Genomic DNA, 20970 nt, shown 5'->3' on the forward strand with positions numbered 1-20970 from the left:
AGCCCCTGTTTGTCTCTGTCCCCCAGTCGTTTGACGTGTTAGATGATAGCCCCTGGTGTGTAAATAATGTATATACAGCGAGAAAAGAATTCAGTATTGAGGTGTTTGAGATATGGAGCTGTAACAACTTATAGTCATCCAGCATCTGTGATTTATGTGCCATTTTCTGTAAAGATATGAACAAGAATAAAACTGATCAGGAATACTGTGTATGAGTCCAGTCACCAGTGTTCAAGGAGGGTGAATTCAGCCAAAGCTGAGACATGGCTGGACATCAGGACATAGCCAGAGAGAAGTGGGAGCTCCAAAGTGCCACAGAGAGGTCTGTACCTTCCTCCCACCCAGGCATGGCATGTGATAAAAATGAGGCGTGTGGCCTGGGATGAGCGCCTGTGTGCTGTGCGGTGTTCATCCTGTTCACCAAACCTATCAGGCCAGCAGACCATGAGTGGTGTTGCACTATGAACAGCGAAGAGGAGATCTGCTGATCTTCCCATCCCTGCTGTTGATCCCACTGGGGGGCCTGGCTGAGAACAGCTCTGCTTGCAGGGAGAGCCTTTTTTTGATCTTGCGTTGTAGCCTTAGGAAGGGAGGGTACAGCAGTGGTCATTGAATGTAAGGAAACCTCCAAGCTCTGCCTTAAAAAGCTCTACCTATATACGGCCTAAAGGAAAGGAAGGCAGCAAAATAGCTGTTTGGAGGCAGGGAGGCAGCTTAGCTCTGCTACAGTGGGTGGTGGGAGGTCTCAGCATGAAGAGATGGGCTGCAGAGATTCATGCCAAACCACCTGCTCTGCAATGGCCTCACTGATAGCTCCCAGACCACCCTGTGGTACAGATGGTCAGAAGTGTTTGGGAGGAGGCAGAGAGTCCAACCCAGCTTGCTGAGGGCACAGCTCTGGTAGCCACCCAGCAGTAAGGTGGGAAGGGATGGGATGGGATACCCCCTTCTGCAGCAGGCAGCCACAAGAGGAAACCGTTTCCTGGCTCACTGGACACAGCACAGCACAGGGTATGGGAATGAGAAAAATGATGAGGGAGGTGACTGGAAGTCAAGCATCTGGGGATGCAGTGCAGATCCAGAAGACTGGGATCAGGCTGATATAGCCTGACCCAGGCACTATCCCCATAGGGAGCCCAGGCGCTCGCTGAACCTGGCCCCCATTCAGGAGCAGCTGTCAGGACTCAGCATGAAGGTTATTTTCAGTCAAGTATTTCTACAGCCCACCTCTTTTCCACTCCCTGAAAAGGATTCCATTTCTTTTTCCCTATAGTACTCTGGAGAAGAGGAAGTGAAGAACAAGGCAGGGGAGAAGGGGCACCTGAGCTTCTTGTGTGGGAGAGCTGCTTTGTGTCCAGTCAGCCCAGGACAACGTAGCCCCAGCTCCCACAGGGGAGTGTCTTGCCTGGGTGGGTGTTCCAAGCGAGGGCTTCAGGCAACATCTCCTCAGTGAGAGGCAGGTGCCCTGCGATGATGGCCTGGCTGCTGGTCAGGGCTTGCTGCCACAAAGTCCTTCCTCAGGCTCTCAGATACCCCCCTGAGTCAGCATCTGCCCGAGCCTGGAGCCACAGGCTCCTCACTGCCTACATACCTGAACCTGTCACCTTTACCCAGCCCTAACACAGTGAGCCCAGCCTTGGATTGCCCCTGCACTGTCACACACCGCTCTGCTGGCGGGCCTGGCACCCTCTGTGAGTGCCACTGGCAGCTTGTGTCCAAGGACGCAGGCAGCGAGGTTGCTCTTGTGCCCATTATTTGTGGCACACAGCATGGCCAGGCTGCCAGCACAGACTGTTCATGAAGAGGTGAGCCCCTGCCGTGCATTTCTGTTAGCTCCCTGCAGCTGCACAGGGGTCTCCCCACCTCTGCTCATCCCATCTGCAAGCAATTAGTACTAGACAGGTTTCCTGGAATACTTCTGTGCTGGTCAGAGCAGCAGCAGTGTAAAAATAGCTGCCTCTTACTCAGCACTTCTGCTCTGGCTGGGCACGGTGTTTGCCAGCTCAGCAAGGCTAAAGAGAGTTCAGGCTTGTGAGCAGGGGGAGTGGAGGCGCAGAAGCCAGGAAGATAGTATGGGGGGAGCAGGGCGGCACAGGAGCTCAAAGGGAATTCTAGGAGAGAGGTGTGCAAGCAGCAGTAGGGACAACACAGGGAAGCCTGTGAGACCCCAAGAGAGAACTCCTGTGATCTTTCCTGCAGGAGATGATGAAGGAGAGCCTGCTGTCATGACCAGTGAGGTCATGTTGTTCCTTCTCTACTCATCTGGCAATACTGACAAGCCCAAGGGTCTGGTTCATTCCCAAGCTGGTTACTTGCTGTTTGCTGCTCTCACACACAACGTAATGGATCCCAGCTACAGAGCACTCACGAGCCAGCACTTCATAGGCCGTGCATGGAATAGATGTGCTGCCTTATTGCACCATGATCTCATCTATCCAGAGCAAAGTCTCTGCAAAGCCCTGCTAGGGCATCAGCCCAGTAGAGCACATCTGCCTAAAGGTAGCACGGAAGAGCAACACATGTTCTGGAGCAGGACATCCCAAACACATGCTCCTCTGAGATACCTTCTTGGCTTTCTTTTTTCTTTCACTGCCCTATCTTAAACTGAATCATTGGGTGGGATGCTCAGCCTAGCAAGGGCAATTTTTATTAGTGGGTGAGGAGGAAGAAGCTAAATTGCTTCTAAAACCTCTGGCTGGCTTTCTCTAAGTGTAACTACCCCAGCTCAGGTAGATTGAAGACAACGCTCTGGGAGGCGTGTGCTTGAAGATAGCTGTAAAAGCTGGTGAGTGCCTTCAAGACAATAACCCTTAGCATGCCCAAAGCAAACTCTAACAGTGCTGGATGAAAGGGCACTGAACACAGCATGGAGGTGGACTTCGCTGAAGGAAGGGTTGCAAGGGACACTCTCTTGTTATACGGGGTCCTCTGGAAGAAGAAGTCCCTTAGCTTTGGGTCTGGTTCTCCCTGTGTGTGACTGAAGTTCCAGTAGCGCCTCAGGCCATGCCCCCTATGAGACAACAAGCTGGAGTCTTCTCCTTCAGCCATGGGAGCTGGAGCCCAGACCTCCTGAGGCATGTATGGAAACCTTTAGTTTTGCTGTGAGCTAAGCTGTCTGTACAGCTGTATTCAGCATGTCTGATGCTCTCCAGACCATCAGAACTGGTTTGCAAGAGCCAGGGCTGCCACCCCAGAATGGCAATGCAGGAGTGAGCAGCATGTAGCCATGTGAGCACTCAGGAGTTGTGGAAACTGCAACACAGGGCTGGAACACTCAGATCTCTCAGTTGGATGGGATGCAGCTGCTGCCATAATTCACTGTTGATTTAAAAAGAGAGCAAGCAGGGGAAGTTTCCATTATGAGCACCCTGGAGCAGTTGAGACCCCAGAGTCCACAGCTGGCAGCCTGCAGATAGTGAGCTGCAGGAAGAGATGGGAAGATCTAAAACAACAGATGCCAGAGCAGAAGCTGAGAAGTGTTAGGTTAGTGGGAGACCACCCCATGGGGAGCTTTCCTGGCTCTAAGTAAAGGAAATGAAGCAGAGTGCTTGAGGAAGCTGGACATAATACTGCCAGCCTTATGGCAATCAGTTCTGCCTGCACAGGGCAGGCATTATTCCCTCACACTCCAGCCTTGCAGCCAAGGGTCTCCTTCAGGAATACATGGGTCAGCAGGAAGAAGAGCTTGTTCTGCTGCCTGCCTGCGCTCTCCCAGCTGAGGCAGAAAGGTGCCAAGTCTTGCAAGCTGGGGTGGCTCTGGGCTCAGGCATCTCACAGTCCCTCTTGCTTGCTGCCTCAGTGCTCCTACAATGGTCTCCTTGCTGACCCCAGAGTTTTTCTGAGTGTTTATTGTGGGTTTGGAGCCCATCAGAGCCAGGGGTGGCTCATGGATGAGCCTACATTGTGCTTGCCTACAGCTTCTCTCCTTCCATCTGGTCATGTAGGTGCAGGGGGACAAACCTCACCCTGGAAGTTCTCCTGTTTTGATGCCACAGGATACTTGGATCAGCTACAGATTATTTTAGAGAGCTACAGCCTTTCCTTCCTTCTGCTCACTTTCCCCCAGGCACGTGCAGCATATACTTGGTGCCAGAAGTGGAGATCTGTAAGCCCATCTTTCCTACTCACCTCTGATAGATGGCAACCTTCTTTATCGGAAAGGTACTAACAGTGAAGCTATTCTTCCAGCTAGTGCAGAAGTTGAGCTGTTTTCCAGCTTGCTCTGTACTGACAAGATGGGCTGTGCTTGGGCTCCCTGGCACATGTCCTTCCAAGTTGAGGAAGCTGGGCAGGGACAGCCAGCCTCCCTAGAGGGGCTCTACATCCCATCATGGTATGGAGCTATTTGCAGTATCTGCTAAGATGCCTGTCCCATTGGAGCTGGGGGACACAGGACTCTCCTCACTGACATTTTCCATCACAGGGTTATTAAATAGGCAATGACTAAACATCCCAAGTACTCTCAGTCACAGTTACTAAAAGATAACTATTTTACAGGGAAATGTCCTTCTGGAAAACAACATTTCTGGAGCCCTTTGCATCTCACAAGCCTGCCAGGTATGGCATGAACCATTTACAGTGACCACGAGATTTCTGGAAACTTGACTCAAGTAAGGAAAATGCATGCCAGGTCACTGCAGAACTGTTTGGTTGGGTATGTTTGGGTCTACTTGCTGGTTTTCTGCATGGTGCAGAGAGCAGGAGAGCTCGTACTGGTCTTTGTTCTTTCACAGTGTTGAGGCCCTTCATATCCCCCTGCCAAATACCTTCAGCACTGCCCTGGGAATGGGTCTCTCTCACCAGCCTTACCCCTTGGATCATATATGGTTTTAGGGCAGTGGATTTCTTCTTCTGCTCTCAGACCCCATCAGCACAGAGAGGCCTGTCAGCAGCCACCTCCTACTCCTCTACTCCAGAACTGGGGCCACATTCAGAAATGTCGCTAAGCAACTGAAGACCAGCAAGTGCTCAGAGATGGTACCTCCACTGCAGTCTCAGAGTGACCAACACAGAGACCCTCAAAACCTCTGCCTCCACACACCTAGGGGAGGCAGGGGAGAGAACATGATTCATCACAGGCAGAATAGTAAGAGGAGCTGAGCTCCATTTCCTCCCTTAAAAGCAGAGGACCAAAAGCCCTCCTTGGAGTCCCTTGTGCCTTACAGTAGCTGTGGAGGTAGCTGCAGGGCAGAATGCCCAGCCCCGGGAAAGTATGTTACTCCTACCCCTGGTCTGCTCTTCAGCAGTAGTCTAGTCTAGGTCCACTGCCAGTATGCAAGCATCTCATCCAAAGCAAACCCCAGAGGAAAAGATGCAGCCGTCTGGTTATCAAATACTGACACTTCTCCATAAAAATCATTGGAAAACAGGCCCCAGATTTTAATATAAAAATGTTCCTTTGCCCAGTAACTTTGTATCATGAAGAGAGCAGAGACATGCCCTTTCTCTGTGCCAGCATGGTCCTGCCCTCACAGTGCATCCCTTGGCTTCTGCTGGGGACCACAACCCTCAACTGAGCCACAGGTACAGATGTCTGTCCTGCAATGCTGTGTATCAAAGAGACAGAGGACCCACCAAGTCACAGAGGACAGAAGAGGAGGCTGCATCCTAGTCTTGTGCCACTGCATCCTTGACAAGTGGAGGTTCCTCTGGCCACTACTTCTGCAAGTCCCATGAGGCAGCATCTTCTCTTTAGGCAGCTTAGCAGCTCAGCCCTTTCCCCCACGAGGGACAGGGAGGCAAGAGAAGGGGGCAGGGGGAAGGATGGCATAGAGTGTCTGCTCCAGGCAGAACCCTGCCTGGTCTTGCACTGGATCAATCCCTTTTTGACAGCTGCTGGCTCAGCAACTCCATGTCTGCTTTCAGAGCTCTCTCATGCGTGCGCAGGTTCTGCAGTTGGCCAGACAAGTGCATGCCTTTCAACATCCTTCCCCAGCTGGGAGCCGCTTCATCTTCTCGCATCGAGTGAGCTCCCATCTTCCCTCCCCATGAAGTTTCAAAATCCAGCTGTGGAACTGCAATTCAATAACACAACGACTAAGGGATGTCTCTATGAGGGCATGTCCTCCAACACTGAGGCTCTCCAGCTTCAGTCACTTCCCTCTGCTCGCCAGAGACCCCTCTACCTCCCCTGTCTTGCCATCCCCAGGGAGGTGTGTAGTGCCATCTCACCTTTTCCAGGCTGGCCCTGTGTCCCACGCTGATCAGTGTCATACCCAGCTGAAGGCACACACGGTACAGTTCATGCTCCACCTCTTCGGTCAGGGCGCTGGTGGCTTCATCTAGCACTGGGAGAAAAGTTGTAAGCCCCACAAATCCTTTCCTGACCAGTCATCTCCCCCTAGGCAAGAGCAGCAACTGCTGAGAACATTTCACACGTTAACCAGGGTTCACGGACAGCAGCTGCAGAAGGCAACTGAGGAGAAGCCTGAGGACTCTGATTTTCCTCTGGCACAGCTGGTGTCAGTCAGCTGGAAGAGCTGCCCTTCCCTACAAGCCCTTGAATCCATCCACAGAGCACTGCTCACCTCGTTTCTCTCCCTCAGCAGCTACCAACCACTGCCTGGTTCCCACTGTTGTGAAAACCAAGATGAAACCTCCTCAAGGCAGGCTGTGTGCCAGATTGCTGGGCTGAGCAGCAACCTGTGCACCCCTCTGGCCCAGACATACCTGGAGCATCCAGGATGGTCAGAGGCACCTTCCTGTCAGTTAGGGATAAATATTATAGATCTGGAGCGGATAAATTCAGTTTGATTTACATCATCTCTACAGCTTTTAGTTTGCAAACCAGAGGTTCCTTCTGGCCAAACAGCATTGAGCCATACCATAGGATTCACGGGGAGAGGTACTTACTTGCTACTGACACCAGTTCTGTTCACCCACACCTACCCTAGCCCTCATGACTGCATTACTGCTGAATTTTCCACATTGCTTCCACAACCTTACAGAGGTTCACAAGCTTCAGATATAGCAGCTGACACCATGCTCCCTAGCATGCATGCTTCTTTACATGCAACTGGTGAGCATGCTGAAAGGGGGCTTCTTCAGGTGTCACTGGACCTGAAGTGAAAACACAGAAACCTGTACATGAATCACTGCTTCTCTAAGAGAATGTTGGATATACAGCCTCTTGATTTTCCACCCTCCACACAGACCATGAAGCATTTCACCCTGAATCCTGTGCACTATGCTGCTACAATAACGGTCAAGATAAAGCATATTCCTAGCAAAGAAAGGGTTTAATGAGCTGTCTGTGTACCAGCTTCTCTTTACACCAAAGGCCCTGCCTTTGCACACAGACACTCACCCACCCCCTTTCTTTGGCGGTCACTCACTCACCTGCGTATTTTGGCTGGAGGTAGAAGAGCCTTGCAAACGAGAGCCTCTGCATCTCCCCTGGGGAAAGGATGTCATACCTGCAGCAGGGTTGAGATGCAAAATCTCCCTCAACAAAAAGAGCTTGTTTACTGAAGAGCTTATGGCTGCTGCTATTTGAGACCCCAGCAAGCAACTGTCCCTGTGATGTCCCCTGTGTCCCCTCTGCTCTGGGCCTGGGTATGCACCCCTATGCATAGTTGGCTGCCTGCAGAGCAGCATGGCTTGTGATTGTTGGCATTGATGCTTGGGGCACAAAGGCTTTGCCCTTGTATACTGCCCACCTCCCACAGGACACAGTTGGGCACAGATGTTCCAAAGTACGGCAGCAATGTGCATCTGCTTAGAAGTGCTCCCACCCAGAGAGATCATCCAACTTCACACGGATGGCAGGCTCCCTTACCAGTTCCAGTCCACCTGCTCATCCAGTCCTCCAGCCCTCGCCAGCAAGTCAGTCTGCAGAGAGCACAGCAGTCTTGTGAACACAGACCCCAACACTGTCAGCCCATGGCCCTGAGCATAACCATCCCCTTCCTGCTATTCTTGCTTTTCCTGCTTAAGCTGAAGTTGTTCTGTGTCCCTCCTCCTCTGCCTGTCCCACGGACAGTCCCATCTCAGCTGCAGACAATGTGCTCACGTGTCCAGCACACAATCATGCTGTGCTGCCACAAAACTTCATCCCCTTCTTCCCTTGCTGGCAGTACCAGGAAAGAAGGCAGCAGCACTACCAGGGACTCACCAACCCAGCCAGCTCCAGGAATCGCACAATTCTCTCATCATCTGCAGACCCTAGGGGAGAAAGCAGCAAAGCATTAAGCAGAGGCAATGTGCGCTGGGGTCACAGCTGCAAAGAGGAATTGTTGGGGCAGGAGAGCAGGTGTGAAGGATCTCCTGAGTTCCAGTGTAAATGACTCGAACATTTAATTATACCAGCTCCTGAGCTGTGGCATGGAACGCTCCCAAAGACTGACCTTCCTCAAAAATGTTAATCCTGCCTCTCAGCAGATGCTGGGCTCCACAAATATACCTGGGACTTGGCTCAGTCTGTGGCCACAGATGGACACAGCCAAAACCACAAGGATCCAGGCTTCAATTGCCATGGCCCTGTCCACCAGCTGCTCTCTTGTGGCTGAATGCCCACTGTACACTGCAGGTGGGAGCAGGGCTCAGGTAACAGCCAGCAAAAGGAACCTATGTGGGATGGTAAAAACCTCTGTGGAGCAGAGCATACAATTGAGCAGGAGCAGTCAGCAGCTATGGAAGCTGAGCAGAAGGGCTGTGCATCTGCCATGTGAAGAACCACAACAGTAGCTGATGGCTGTAGTTACTCCTTGCAAGACTCTGACTCCCAAGTGTTTGAAAGCATCACGTAACAGTGCCTCACCCAGAAACTTAAACCTGGACATCTGCAAGCTGCAGCAGACCACATATGGTCTGGTTTCGGAAGAGGGCAGGGGAAAGAAAGAACCCATGTGGTCTGACCTCAACAGCATGCAAGGTCCTGGACATCATTTAAAAAAGAGGAACAGTAAAAGATGGAGATGGATGGAAAATGAGATGAAGGCAACATGGCTTGTCAGAGGCAGGTTATACCAGACAAATCAGATATACCCCATCAGCAAGGTGCCTCAATATGTCTAGCACAACATGCAGAGCATGGCCAGCTTGTCTCTACTGCATCAAGAGAGTATGTTTGTATCAAGAGAGTATGTTCCCTACCAAAAGGGAGGGAACACAGAGCTGACCTTAACCTACACTAAGGTAAATCTTCCAGGGAAAAGCAGAGAACAAAAGTAAAATGGATGATCGCTCCTGATGGGGCATAGGAGGGGAAAAGCTGCACTGGGCACAGGACAGTGAGCTCACACCAGAGGGTTGGCCAATTGGGATTTCCTAATGAATTTCCACATACCTGAAACTGGATAGATCTCCTTCAGGGGGTAGATCACCTGTTCAACAGAGCAAAACAAGCCACGTCAGAGGGAGCTGGGCACAGTTCATCACAGATGCAATGCCGGTGGCATGAACTCTGGTACGAGGGAAGAAGCAGCTACAGGCATCCTCCCTCTTGCAGGCCTTTCTGCAGCACACAGGTTCGCAGGGCATGATCTGACCTGGGAGCAGAGCTGAGGACAGAGTAGAGCCAGCCCCTGGGCTCACCTGCTCACGCAGACTTCCGTCGGTGAAGAAGGGCTGCTGTGGCAGGAACACCACTCCCTGGGGGCCAAAGCAGGTCAGCATCTTGATGCTCCCTGCACAGAGACACACTCATGCCAAGCCTGTAGTGCCAGCCAACAACTACCCACCGCCCCCCTGCTGTAGCAAACAAATCCCCAAAAAGGCATATTTGCAACACAGGACAAAGCAACGAGAGCCAGAGCAAAGTATGCGATAGAGATGGATGGCTCCAATGCACATTCACCATCACAAGGTGGCACTGGCCTCACAACCCCACACTGCTACGTTTCAAACCCAGGGCAACCCTGGTTGAGAAAGAGAAGGCTGTGGCAAGCAGCAGTCCTTACCCTGCGTGCTCTCCCAGAGTCCCCCAAGGACCCTCAGCAGAGATGTCTTCCCTGTGCCAGTGTTCCCCACAATCATCACACTGTTTCCTTGCGAGATCCTGAGGCTCAAGTCCTTGATGAGCAGCTTGCCAGAAGATGGCACCGAGAGCGTCACTCGCTCCAGAAGGAAAGCTGTGTCCCTTGGCAGTGGGTCCTCCCCAGAATGGCTGCTGGGCCACCACCAAGACAAAGGAGGAGAGATCTGGGGGTAAGCGATCATACTGAGACTGGCAAAGATCAGGCACCTTAAGCCTCCTGTGCCTTTGTGACAGCAGCCCTGCCCCATGTGCTCCAGGAATGATAAATCACAGCAAGCACTGCCTTCTCTAACCAAATGCATGCAGCAGGCTGTGACACCAATGGGCACCTCCATCCCATGACAGTCACACATTCTGGCACATAAGCTGCAAACCAGCCAGTTGCTGACAGGAAACTCACCTGTCCAAATCCCAGCTGGCTTTGGCTTCTGAGTGGTTACCACTTTTTTTTCTGCCAAGGCTCTGCAAGGTCTCCTGCAGTTCACCAATCCTAGACAAACATGAGGTTGCATGAATGCCAGGGACAACTCCAGCAGCCTCTGCACAATATCCAAACTTGTCTGTGCTTGCTCACAGGCAACTGTTTCTTACTTATTTAGCACAGACAAGGGCAGAGCCTTGTCCCACACCTCCCTTTCCTGCAGAGAACTGCCGTAGAGCTCACCTGTGCGTGTAGCCAGCTACATCGGTCACGGAACGGGAGAGATCTATGAGCTGGCTGAAGCAGCCAATGAGGTAGATGGAAACAAAGGCATTCTAGGGAGAGATCACATGCCAGAGCAAGGGTCAGCACTGAGATCCCTCCTCCACGCTGCAACAAGGCAGCCAAGGATTCCAAGTAACAGGCCACATCAGCAGTCCCAGCAGGAGGAGGAGAGAAGTCACCCAGGGGGGTGGGAGTGAAGAAGTTATTTGGATGGAGCAGGGCTTCCCTGCTCAGTACAGCAGATTTTGCCAGGTGGATACATCTTCTGCCACCCAGGGATGCTGTTTGTAGAGTGCCTGCTGGCCAGCCCAGGGCCCATCATGCTCGCCCTAAGTCACGCACATCCATGCCATCAGCCCTGCCCTAGCACCATACATGGCTCAGAGCAGGATGCCTCAGCCTGCTGTGCCCACTTCGCTATTTTTAGCACTGCATTCTCTATCACAAGCCAGTTTTGAGTATCTGGGAATGAGTCAGGTCAGGAAGGTGAACACAAGCCAGCCCAGCCTTGCAGGTGGCCAGGCTCACTGCAGGCAGCAGCCCAGGGCATAACCCAGACCCACAGCACTGTATGGGCACAATTCCAACCCACACCACTAAAGACAGAGGCTTTCTGATCTTCCATTTATTTTTTTAGACACAGAGGTTTGTGTCTAACAGCTAGAAAACACTTACGTAGATGTGTCCTTGACAACTCTCACTCCCAGGTTAATCATACACTGAGAACTGGCTCCAAGCTCTCATTTCCATGCCACCATGGACAGGGATGGTCTAACCTGAAGGTCAACTGCTGCAGATTATCCAGCACCAATGCCACTAGCCCCAGATGAAACCTCTATCTTTAGTGCCCACTCACTCTCTTACAATGGGGTCTGGAAGATCACCCTTAGCTCACCTTGCTGACGAGGGCACTGAGCTCTGATGGACTCAAGTCACCGTAGACCCCAGAAAAGATGGGAATGGCAATGGCCACATAGCTCAGGATGCTGCCCAGGTAGTCAAAGGTGTTGATTCCAACTGGGCAGAGCACATTGAGAGAAAAGAGCAAGTTAGGTTGGAAATCTCTGTCCCAGTCATGCTCAAGTGCAGCCCATGAGCCTGGTCAGAGGAAGGCTCTTGATCTTGCCTCAGCCCTTCATGATGCACCAGAGGAGAACCACCCAACTCACAGGACAGCACAAGCACTAGGATGAGAATCCATTTGCCAGATAAAGGGCACTTTCAGACAGGCCCCTCAGCAGAGAAACATCACATCCAGATTCACAGCTCAGGAATCACCAGGCAAAAGCACTTTGCCTGCTTGCTTCTACTCTTCAGGGGCCTGACTGACTCACAAGAAACAGGAGGGAGGGCAGAAAGGAAGCTCTGGGTTGAAATGATTGGTCATGAAGTCTGTCTTGGAGCACAGGACAGGCAGAAAAACTTAAAGAGCACAAGCTTTCATAGAGACACCTGTGTTCAGGGCTCTCCCTCCCTTACACTGCTCAGAAGCTCACTATGCTGACGGGACAAGGAAGAGCAGTCTTTACAATGGTCATTTAACACCCAGACCTGACCCAGTGACAATGGGAGAAGGGAGATTCTCAGGGGACAGTGGTGCTCAAACAACAGGCTCTATAGGAAAGAATTTTCCACAGCTCACAACCACATATAGAGTCTTCTCCTTCCCCGACGCTCAAGCCTTTCCCTCTCTTCCTTGGATATTGAACACTTGCCCCACAAAGAGCAGTCCTCCACAATTGTGCCCTCTACAAAGCTTTTTCACAACAGGATTCTCATGCAGGGCTGCAGGAGGCACCCTCTGTTCACACTCAGGACTTTAGTGCATCAGCAAGAGGCAGAAGAGGGATAAACAGCACTGCTGCTCTAGCAGTAGGGCTCCCAAGCCTGTGGGCTACCACAGTGGAGCTACCACATGCCCCACTCCACACCCCAAACTCCCTACTCACTGTAAAGCCAGAGCTCCTTCCCTATCAGCTCCCTCTGTGTCCGCAGCAGGCTCTGCAGCCTCCGGTCCGTGCGCATATGCTCCACTCGCCCAGCCCTGTAAAATAAGATTACAACATGCCACAGACGTCCTGGGAGCACCACAATGAAGTCAAAGCACTGGCTTTAGGACTGAGGCTTGGAAAGGGTCTGGTACTGCTCCCACGGCCAGGCTGAGCCAGTAGCAAGGAGGCTCATCTGGGCTCTAAAACAGCACTTTCAGCAAGCGTGGCAGTGTCTTCTGCTTCTTTGCAAGGGCTGGGCTGCCCTCAGGTGGCAAAAAGCAGAGAGAGCTCCACGCCTCACTCCAGACCCCCACCTGCCACAGCACTTATTGGCCCTGCCATCCAACACACGCTTACGCCCAGCACACACCCCACCACAGTCCACATAACAGGGGAGTCACTAGAACCCGGGACGATAGGGTCAGGAACTGCACAAACCACAAATCAAGAGTTTTGAAGAGTCTCTGTTCTAAGGATTCTCAGTTCTTAGAAAAAGAAATGTTTGTTCCCCAAAATACACTCAGAATTCAGTGTGGCATTACTGCCCTGTAACCCATCACAGGTAACTACTGGGTTGCAATCTTTGCTGCTGAGTATTTAGAAAGGACAAAGCCTTGGACACAAGTTAAAGGCGAGGAAGGCACCAGCAACCGGAGCTATGACTTTTTTTGCAGATGGGAGAGATTGCTGTATTGGTTTTGGCTTTTCCTCCCATTCAGTTCACTTCTAAAGCAAGTTTGCCAAAGGCTTAAGAAACCAAAGAAGTAAAAAGGTGACAGTGCTCTTTTTTGTTTCTTCCTTTACCAAAACAATGGTCAGGGAGGTGCAAGACGACAAGATCTAACATCTGCTACAAGCTAAAGAAGTCTGGCAATCAAACTCAGTCATGCAACATGTGCTCCTCCTCTTGGAGGATTCTAGGAATACAACCTTTTACACAATTCCTGCATTTTCATTAAGATTCCATGAAAATGACTGTTTTTTTGCAATTCAATTCTAGTTTCCCATCAAGTGAAGCTTTTCTACTAATGAACTGTACTGAAGCAAGACACTCGATTTCTGCTGTAATAATTCACTTTCCATTTTCTACTTTGTAATGGAATAAAAAACTTCAAAATTGTGAGGAAAAGTATTGCAGCTTAAACAAGTGCATGTAATTAGAGTATCTGGTCTACTAAGAAAAAATTATCATGAACCAATAAGACTAAACCAGTCCACAAAGAAATAACTCAAACTTGCCAATGCAAACCAAGATTGATTTCAGTTATTTAAATTAGAGTTTCATGCCTGTCAATACAGATCTTTATGAAATCAGTGATGTTGAATCAAACCACTTTGGGGACAGCACCACAACACTCAAAATGCTCACTCATTACGGCATGATGGAGCCAAATAGTGGTCACAAGCAGGGAGGACCAGAAACTAGACAGCTGCTGCTTGCTTAAATTTCTGGAAGTGTGATTTCACAACGTGCAAGGCAAAGGCATACATGTGACAAGAGAGGCACAACGACCTCCTGCCATTAAACAGGCACCACAACACAAGCTACAGTAAAATTGTGGCCCTTTTCCTGGGTTCTAGCCACTTTTGTGAAACACCTTAAAGGCTCCAAGCAGCAGCTCAACAGATTCCAGGGCATCACTAAGAGGGGAGATGCTGCCAGGCTCCTGACTGTGTGGCTCAGCTCTGGGGTAAACAGTAATCAGCAAATTCAGAGTAGCAGTACAGTGCTGGGAGGGTCAGAGCACAGACTGACCTAGAGGAGCAGCAGAGGTAAGGATGCCAGGCAACAACTAGCATACCCACAGAGACACACAAATCAACAGCAGCAGGATGAGGCCAGAAGCAACTTGTAACAAGCCCCCAGGGGAACATCCTGACAAGACGCAACGAGACTTTGAGCAATCTTCCAGGTAAAAACCTAACAAAATATCAGCAATGGTCCGTCTTGAAGCCAGCACCAAATCTGTATCAGGCTTCTGTGGATGCTAGAAGGGAGGCAGAGAAAAAATAATTGTCTCCAGCTGCTTTGGAGTATTTCTGCAGCTGATGAGCAGAATGCAAAGAAAAACAGACTGTATGACTCTGCAGCAGGATGGAGGGAACAGAAAGCTCAGGCTGCAGCAACAGGACTTGGACTCCTCTGGGATACATGAATACAAGAAGAATGTCCCAAGCTGGGAGGATCCTCATGAGGACATAAAGAAATGAATGCTACTGACCTGTAGAAAGCAGCTGGTTCTGCATTGACACGAATCTGCATGTGCTTGAACCTGGTCAATCCAAAAGAAAAGATCATCACAATTGTGCACAAATGCCCAGTGAATTATGTAGCCAACATCCTTGCTAGAGGAAACTCATCTTGCATCTGTGATGAAGCAATGATCTGAGGCATCTCAACAGACATACTAAATAGGCTCCAAAGCACCAGAGGATTTAGCGCAAGGTAACATCATTCTGGGCCAGCTCACTGGTACATTTCTTTGACATCCCACTCTCTGGCACATCTTCTCAGTGCTTGGGTCTCCCGTTTGCTAGCCCGGCATCTCCACTATACAGAATCATCACAATCAACTGCTCTAGTCTGCACTCCCTGTGCCATACCAGCTTCTGCTGTCTCTGGATGCCCTGAGCCTCAGGGAAAGCTGTAAAGCCTCTACCACACACACACACAACCCCTCAGGAGAATGGGAGGAGATGAGTTACACAGCATATGGAAAGAATGTGCTGTTTTGGGCACTTCAAGAAGGTGGTGGTGAAGCAGAAACCTGATTTGTGTCAGCAGATGCAGCTCATCTGCACCCACGGAAGCATCATGTTCAGTTTTTTCCCGACACAACTAATGCCCTAGCAGAGGCGACAGCAATAACCACGCAAGCAGCCTGGAAACAGGGCAGGGCACTGCCTGCCATGACACAGGGCAGTGAAAGGGAGGGACGAGGGCTCAGTACACAGACTCTTGGGGCAGCACTGTGCAGGTAGGTTTCTCTGAGTGTGTGGAAAGTCATGAACAAGAGAAGTAGCTGCTTACACAGCACTGAATGGGGACAAAAATGCAGCTTCCATAGGAGCTGCCAAGAGGCAGCGAAAATGCTGCTCTGCTGGGACTCACCTGAAATCCCCTTCCAGTTTTTCCTGCTGAACAAGTTTAGCTACAATTGGGCTCATCAGTATCTTGTTGACGATCGTCCCAATGATGAAATATCCAAAGATGCTCACTGGGCCTAGCCAGCCTGTGCTATAGAGGAGGAGAAAGAGAGGTAGGCTAATAATCCGAGCAAAAAGACACCCCAGCACCCTCAGGCTCTAGCAGTCAGAGCCCTCAAATGTCACTTCTCTTGGCTTTCACAGAGGCTTTCACAGAGGAGCCAGCACTGCACACCCCACCACCCCCAAGGCAGAATTCCCTTTGGAGTGCAGAGACCACTCATCCATATGTACAAGCATCCATCTGGGCAGTTGTAATATGGGTGTCAGGCTTCAAAAAAGAGCATAGGAAAGAGGTGTGAAAGCAAGGCAAGGATGGGTCCTTACCTGTGGAAGCACTGGTACGTGTAGTAGGCCAGCGTGAAGGGCGAGATGATGAGCCTGCTGGCCATGGAGCTGAGCTGCCTGCAGAACCTCTCCACATCCTGGCTGATGCGCTGGTCCCTGATCAACACAAAGAGCCACTGACACTGTTAAAGCCCAGGGGCAAGAACCAGTACTAACCCCGTAACAGGACACAAGCCAGGCTGTTTCATTGCCTGAACTTAGGACAGGGTGCAGGTAAATAACCCTCCTGGGAGGGACCTACAGCTGTGACTCCTGTTCCCCAGCAGAAGACAATTTCCATGGCCTAGCAGGACTCACAGAAGGACTTTCCTGCCACCCAGAAAGAACAGCTCCTGCTGTGACTTTCACCCTGTTCCTTGTATTAACTCCTTGCTCCACTTTCAACAACATTGTCCAACTCTGTGCTGAAGTACTCTGCACCCTTGTCCTCTACTCATCTCCTGAACCCACCCCTGTACTACCAAAAACTCCTGCAGGACTGGTACTGCATCTCAGGCACTCAAGCTACCAGAACTGGCTACAGCATGGGCCAGGCCTTCACCAGTTGTTAGTTATCTGCAAACGCTTCCATCAAAGCCACCTTCCACAGCAGCTGGTCCCTTTACTCTCCATGGAGTGCCCTCTGGTCCCTTTGCTGCAAGGAAGCCTCCACCCACCCCCATCCCACAAGAGCGGACAGCAGCACACCAAGCCTCCTCAACCTCTGCACACAGGTAACAGACCCTCAAGTCCTATCCATTCCACTGCTGAACAGGAGTTGTGCTTGGGGTAACTTCAGCACTTACTCCCTCAGCATCTCATCCGTCCAGAGCACGGGGATGAGAGCTTCGGTCTCATGTGCTAAGCGCGGGTGGAAAGGCCATGACTGCGAATGCTAGAGTTCAGCATGAAAAGCAAGGCTGGATTCCTGCTTAGCCATTAGTGCAGACGTAACTACGAGGACATTAATCCCTCAACTCTTTTGCAGCCCCGGAACAGCAATGGACTTAATTTTGGGGCAGCTCTCACCCTGACTGACCTTAGAGTCACCATTTTTCCTTTTTCCTCAGACAGTAATTGTTCCCATAAAGTTATAATTTAAGTTTTGCTATGGACTCATAGCATGATATTGTTTCATATGGCCTGTTAAGCAACGCATAACCATCAACTCAAGTGCCCTGCCACAAGTGTTTGTATGCCACTTGGGACCCACACTCCAATCCTTCTAGAGGGATGATACCATGCATCTAACACTCAGTTTGATTTGCACTGCATAACAGGAGGTCACTATTGCTCTAGTTCGCTAAGTACCCTGACAAGGGAAAACAATCTCATCAAAGAATTGCAAGATAAAGAGAATTTCTGTAGCAAGATAAAGAAAACTAAACAATAAAATTGGATGTTTGAGCAGAAGTAAGGTAGTAATGAAAAATACTCCACAGCAATCCTTCATATTTGGTCTGCTAAGATCAGGACAGCTGGTTCTGGGTCAGACTGACCCAGTTATCTCATGCAGTTCACTGCACAATGTGAACACATTCCCTGGTTAAAAATAAACCTGAGCAGGATAGTGTCATGTGGTGAGGGGCCTCTGTCCTCCCCTTCCTGCCTCCCTCAAAGGGAACAACAGGCCATGGCCAATGTGCTACACTGCCTGGGAAGCACTGCATTCCTTGGTAACAGACACGGCTTTTTAACCTCTCCTTGCATCTCCACACCACTGCAAAACACTATCAGAAACTAACTTTTAACAAGGGTGGGAGTAACCCCAACAGCTGCTGGAAAGTGCATCAGCATCATAAAGCTGTGATTGCACATCTGGCAGTATGGTTGTCTGACCCAAGCCAAGCCCCTCCTTGTCTGTTGCTCCCTCTGCGCACAGCTGGTTGCTCTTACTTGGGCTGTCCCCTAGCACTGGGCAACAGCAGCAGAGGCTGCTTCAATTCCTCGAGGTCACCACTATTAGCAACTGTCCCTGCAGGATCAGCCATTTCTCACAGGGACCCTGGGCTTGGTCTCCTCTGGTGCCATCAATGTGGGAGATGGCACCAGTGCAGCAGCTAGACCAGAGGAGTCTTCTCCAGGAGAGGAGAGCTTAGGGTCTTAAAACAACTGTATAAAGCCACACATAAAGGCTGTTCCATGGTTTCCAGTTTTTCAGCAAGTATTTAATAATAACTTACTTAAATTCTGGAGGGAGAAAAAAAGCCTGCACTTCTCACGTCATCTAATGTAGAATCTTTAACTCTTGAGAGTGTATAACCACGAATGCAGCACTCTGCCTGCAAGGACACGCAGAATGCTGTCCCTGTAAGGCCAGAGTCAGCAGGCAGTTGTGAGGAAGGGAGGCAATTGACCTTCGCTGCATAGCCCTAGCAGATCAGCAGCTCTGCAGTAAGCAGGATAGTGCACCAAGCAAACTGGAAGGGGATCTCAGGGTGGGCTGGGATAAGCAAGGAGGAACTGAATGCTCCTTCTTCTCTCACATTTCAAGTCACCCTTGACATTTCCTTCCTAAGAACAGGAAAGGGGAAATGCAGCCCAGTGCAAAACAAAGCCTATCCTAGACATGGCTCCCATGGGTTATATCAAAACCACTAAAAACCCAATGAAGCAGGCCTGTGTTCAGCTGGAGACTCTGGTGGTTGAAGTTCAAACAGAAAAACAGGGGCTGTCCTAATGTGCTGCCTGCGTGAAGGCAGGGAGAGGCAGTGCTCTTCAGCTCCAGCCAGGCCCTTTGCAACGTCACACTGAGTGTCAAGGGTTGACTTTTCAGACAGCATGTCTTATAGCAGCAGTAGATCCCTGTTCTGCTGGGCCTCCATTTTCCTCACAACAGAAATATCCTACTCCTAAAACCATCATGACCAGCAGCCACGGCAGTGCCCAGCAACAGGTAGCACTTCCCACCCAGGGCAGGAGAAAGCATTCATGCCCATATGGCAAAAGCTTGTAGGCCTCAAGCCTCTACCCAGAGACACAGGAAAGTCAGGAAAAAGTGAGGAACAGCCCAGGAGAAGCTAAGCAAGAAGCTGAAAGAAGCCACAAGCAGCCTACGGGTTATCGATGTCCTCGCGCAGCATGTGCAGGCTGTAGTAGACCTGGCCTTGGAAGTAGCAGCTGTGGAGGTATTCAGTGAGGGACTTCCTCCAGCTCACATACATCATGTTGCAGATAAACTGATCAAAGCTTTTTAGCTGGAATGAGAGCAAGGAGACAGAGGGGAAGAGATAAGTGAGAACAAGTATTTTCCAAAATTAAACAAAACCCAGTACCAGTGATCTGTCCCACAGACAGCCACCTATTTGGGCAAGGGCAGATCTAGATCCTTAATCACCAGGATCAAGCTGGGAGCCACGAGCAGCTTTCCCTTTCCCTCCCAAGACCTGTGGTCTGTCTTACCGTGGAGTTCACTACGATCAGAGTCAGGGCAATGGCTGTCAATGTTTTGAACCCGGAGAAGTCCTTGTTCCCTAGAACCTCATAGTACTGGCTGGGGATGACGCCAACCTGGTAAATAACCAGCTGCTCTGGAGGAAAGAGGCAAGCATGGGGAGGAAATGAAGGACAGCGGTGACAATGTAAGTGGGGGTAGGGGGACACAGGGGAAGAAGGAGCAGACGTGGGATGCAGCCCACCCCCAGCGGCTCACCCAGCAAGGCGACACAGAGCAGCGTCAGGAACATCAGGGCGCTCGGGGAGGGCCATCCGGGGAAGAGCACGGCCTGCAGCCGCAGGAATCGCCGCACGAACAGCGCGTCCAGCCGGGGGCCAGGCCTGCAACGGAGGAAGCAGTGAGCTCTCGGGGGTGCCCACCGGCCCCTCCGGGACCCTGCCGCAGAGGCACCCCCGGCCCGGGCGGGCCTGTCCTGGCCCGGCCAGTCTCGTCCTCACCGGCCGCCAGCCCCGGCGCCCCGCGCCCTGACGCTGCTTCCCCCCATCCGCGCACAGCAGAGCGGGTCCTCGCCAGTCCCCGCCCCGCGGTCGCTACGACATGAATATTCACCACCTCTCCTCGCCCTGCATGAGCCCCGCGCCGCCCGCCGCAGCCGAGCGCTTCCGGCTTGGGCGGCACCATAGAAACCGCGCCCTCCCGCAACACCTCTCCTGCATGCTGCCGCGCGGGAGCGCCCGCTGGGGAGGTGCACCGCTGCCCTCGGGACACAGCGCCCTCTGGCGGCGCCAGGCTGAGAGCGCCGCTCCCGGCCCCGCGGCCCCTCCGTGAGGATCCCCGCGGGTAGCCCAGAGCTGCGGGAAGTGCCCGCGTCCCCCATCGCCTCCTCACAGCCTGCCTAAGCTGGCTGAGCTGCAGTGTCCCCTCGCTGCGCCAGCGAGGCAGGGGCCCGGAGGCCCCGGCTTGGATCCAGGGCTGATCCGCGTCCTGGATGCCACGGGCAGCACGGCTGGAGTGCCGGCGCACAGCCGCCTCTCCGCCTTGAGGAAGGAGCTGGACAAGCGCGATCTCCTCTCTCTGGGAGCCCAAAGGCTGAGGGATGGTCCCCGTGGGCAGCGAGCATTGCTCTCTTGTCACAGCAGACACGGGAAAGAAGGATGAGGGTTGATTCCTGCATGTGTTGGGTTATTTTGGGGCTGGCAGGGAAGTTCCAGGTGGCTTTGACAGAACGCAGAACTTGTGGTGGCCACCATATGGGGGGATTTCTTCATCAGGGGCCAAGGGACAATACAGACATCCCCAGTGTGATGGTGCATGGCAGCATGTGCTCCCTACTGTGCTGCACTACAGATGTGGGGCAATGCAGAGC

At 51.6% G+C, this 20970-nt stretch overlaps 1 protein-coding gene across 1 annotated transcript; it reads right to left on the reverse strand.

Annotated features, from left to right (window-relative positions):
• Positions 1-5706: 5706 nt before the first annotated feature.
• On the reverse strand, positions 5707-20148 carry ABCD4 (ATP binding cassette subfamily D member 4; the record flags this gene model as incomplete). The annotated part of the gene is made up of 19 exons (XM_080618708.1): positions 5707-6014; positions 6172-6287; positions 7339-7415; positions 7778-7830; positions 8114-8163; positions 9287-9323; positions 9535-9626; positions 9900-10165; positions 10377-10466; positions 10641-10732; positions 11578-11699; positions 12632-12726; positions 14896-14946; positions 15786-15911; positions 16208-16324; positions 19265-19404; positions 19610-19737; positions 19860-19984; positions 20102-20148. The coding sequence occupies 19 exons, from the start codon at positions 20146-20148 to the stop codon at positions 5919-5921; spliced, it is 1920 nt and encodes a 639-aa protein (XP_080474834.1). The 3' UTR covers positions 5707-5918.
• Between the last annotated feature and the right edge of the window lie 822 nt (positions 20149-20970).

This window comes from Psittacula echo (genome assembly GCF_963264785.1).
Source record: "Psittacula echo genome assembly, chromosome: 5".
In the NCBI taxonomy this organism is placed as follows: Eukaryota; Metazoa; Chordata; class Aves; order Psittaciformes; family Psittacidae; genus Psittacula; species Psittacula echo.